General features: G+C 35.3%; 1 protein-coding gene across 1 annotated transcript in view; it reads right to left on the bottom strand.

Annotated features, from left to right (window-relative positions):
- The window catches only part of LOC106477329 (beta-1,4-N-acetylgalactosaminyltransferase bre-4-like), a gene marked incomplete at both ends in the record, with an annotated part of 4,837 nt that extends 3,599 nt beyond the window's left edge, over positions 1 to 1,238 (bottom strand). The window contains one exon of the mRNA XM_013937912.1: positions 1,051 to 1,238. Coding sequence (XP_013793366.1) covers positions 1,051 to 1,238 — 188 coding nt within the window. The remainder of the gene's footprint in view (positions 1 to 1,050) is intronic.
- Positions 1,239 to 2,081: the final 843 nt, after the last annotated feature.

The raw sequence follows: 2,081 nt of genomic DNA, 5'->3' as shown, positions 1-2,081 counted from the left end.
GTTGAAATTAAAGTTATATTACACGAAAATAAACCAGTTTTATTTAAGAAAGGACTTGTGTCGCTAAAGTTTCGTCGGAACGAATTTATGGAAAATTAACTAACGAACGGAAACGTAACATAACCATTGATCATGGCATTAAACAACTTAAAAGCCCTGGTACTTGCAACTTATCAGTGGGAACAACTTCACTCTACAACGACCGGGGTGATTCTGAGTTCAACAAATACAGTTCTGATCTGATATACTAGTTTTGTTTTAAACTATGTGCAGGTTCGATTTCTACCAATACTTCTCAAGCAGCCTCGCCACACACACTCATCTGTCAAAAGATTAGTTACCTTATCGAAAACAACATTTTCCATTAATCTATATCCGTAGGCACACCTGCACTAATCCCGATCATATTTGATAGCCTAAGTGAGAGACTAATATCATTCCCAGATGTTTACATCCTGTTTGCAGAAATCTAACTAAACACAGGCAATCTTAGCTGAACCTTTGAAAAGTTTTACCCGAATAAGCTTTATTAAAGCTACTTTCGTGTTTGTTTGTTTTTCAGTTATGAAAGGTTTACAGTTTTAATTATTCACACTCGCAAGTGGATGATGAACCCATGGGAAGTTAACGAGATCTTCTGTGCAATCTTTAAATCTTTCCTCCAATGTTAATGAAAAACATAACATTTATTTGCTCTTATCAACTTTAGCTTCATATTATAAAACACATTAAAACATAAATATTCCATAATATGTATATAAATCTATACATAACTACCTACCCAGAAACTTACTAACATACAAAAGTATACTAAGATGTATGCACGTACACAAACATATATACATACATTTACAGGTTACCAACATCTGACCGAGAACCTTTCTGACCAGTTTTGTATGAAAAGAACCCAATACTTTGTTTTGTACTGGGCCTTTGTTTTTTAACGTTACTGTGAAAATGTAAGGAATTGTTTAGGTCAAACTATTCAACACTTAGGAAAATTGTACAGGTTCTTAACTTGTACTAAACAGATGAAATAGCATTACTTACGTATAGTTAAATTTGTTCACAGCAACCGACAAGTGACGTGGAAACTGGGGGCAAGAATACATGTTCCGATCGTCCTCTGGGATCATGTCTACGTCATGGAAAACAAAACAATGATAGGCTGCTTCTTTAAGAGACTCTCGAACCCCAGCGTTCATCAAGACCCCTTTGTTGAAAGTATCATTTCCGTACTAGGAAACGAAAACACAGTTTTATATAATACTATAGCATTGTTAAGTAAACCATTTACCAAACGTCTATTATAATATTACTCAGTTTTGTCTGTCCTGAAAATGCGCGTGCACCTTACTATCTAAATGCGCATGCGCGCGCACTTCATTTCACCGAATGTAAATATACTTTAGTAAAAATTTTGTACAACAGCATATTAAAAGCTTATCAAGTTTTTTGTTTGTTTTTTAATTTCGCGCAAAGCTACACGAGGGTTATCTAGCCGTCCCTAATTTAACAGTCTAAGACTAGAGAGAAGGCAGCTAGTCATCACCACCCACCGCCAAATCTTGCGCTACTCTTTTTATCAACTAATAGTGGGATTGACCGTCACATTATAACGCCCCTACGACTGAAAGGGCGAGCATGTTTGGTGGGATTGGGATTCGAACCCGTAACCCACAGATTGCGAGTCGAGCGCCCTAGCCACCTGGCCATGCAGGGCCATAAGCTTATCAAAGCGTTTAAAAAAGTCTAATGTTAGGTCGTAGAATAAAATTATAAGTTTATTTATTGATTAGTATTAAGCACGGTAAAGCAAAAAAAGAAAAACGTATCAAAAGTATGGTGTTAATTTATCTCTTTATCGAATATAGGCCGTACCTAATAAAGGCTTAACTAATATTAGGCCTAATACAAATAGGCTTATAGATTCTGATGTCTGCGATTAGAATTACTTTGTATTACCATAGAAATCCTTTATTTAAAGAAATACTGTTGCAACAGATACACTAATTTGACAGTAAATGTTTTTGTTTTGTTTTTTGCGGATTTCTGCTAGTTAGGTATAATTCGTAAGAAAA

The sequence above is a fragment of the Limulus polyphemus genome, unplaced genomic scaffold, assembly GCF_000517525.1.
Source record: "Limulus polyphemus unplaced genomic scaffold, Limulus_polyphemus-2.1.2 Scaffold14247, whole genome shotgun sequence".
Taxonomy (NCBI): Eukaryota; Metazoa; Arthropoda; class Merostomata; order Xiphosura; family Limulidae; genus Limulus; species Limulus polyphemus.
This window is presented reverse-complemented; position numbering and strand designations above follow the sequence as displayed.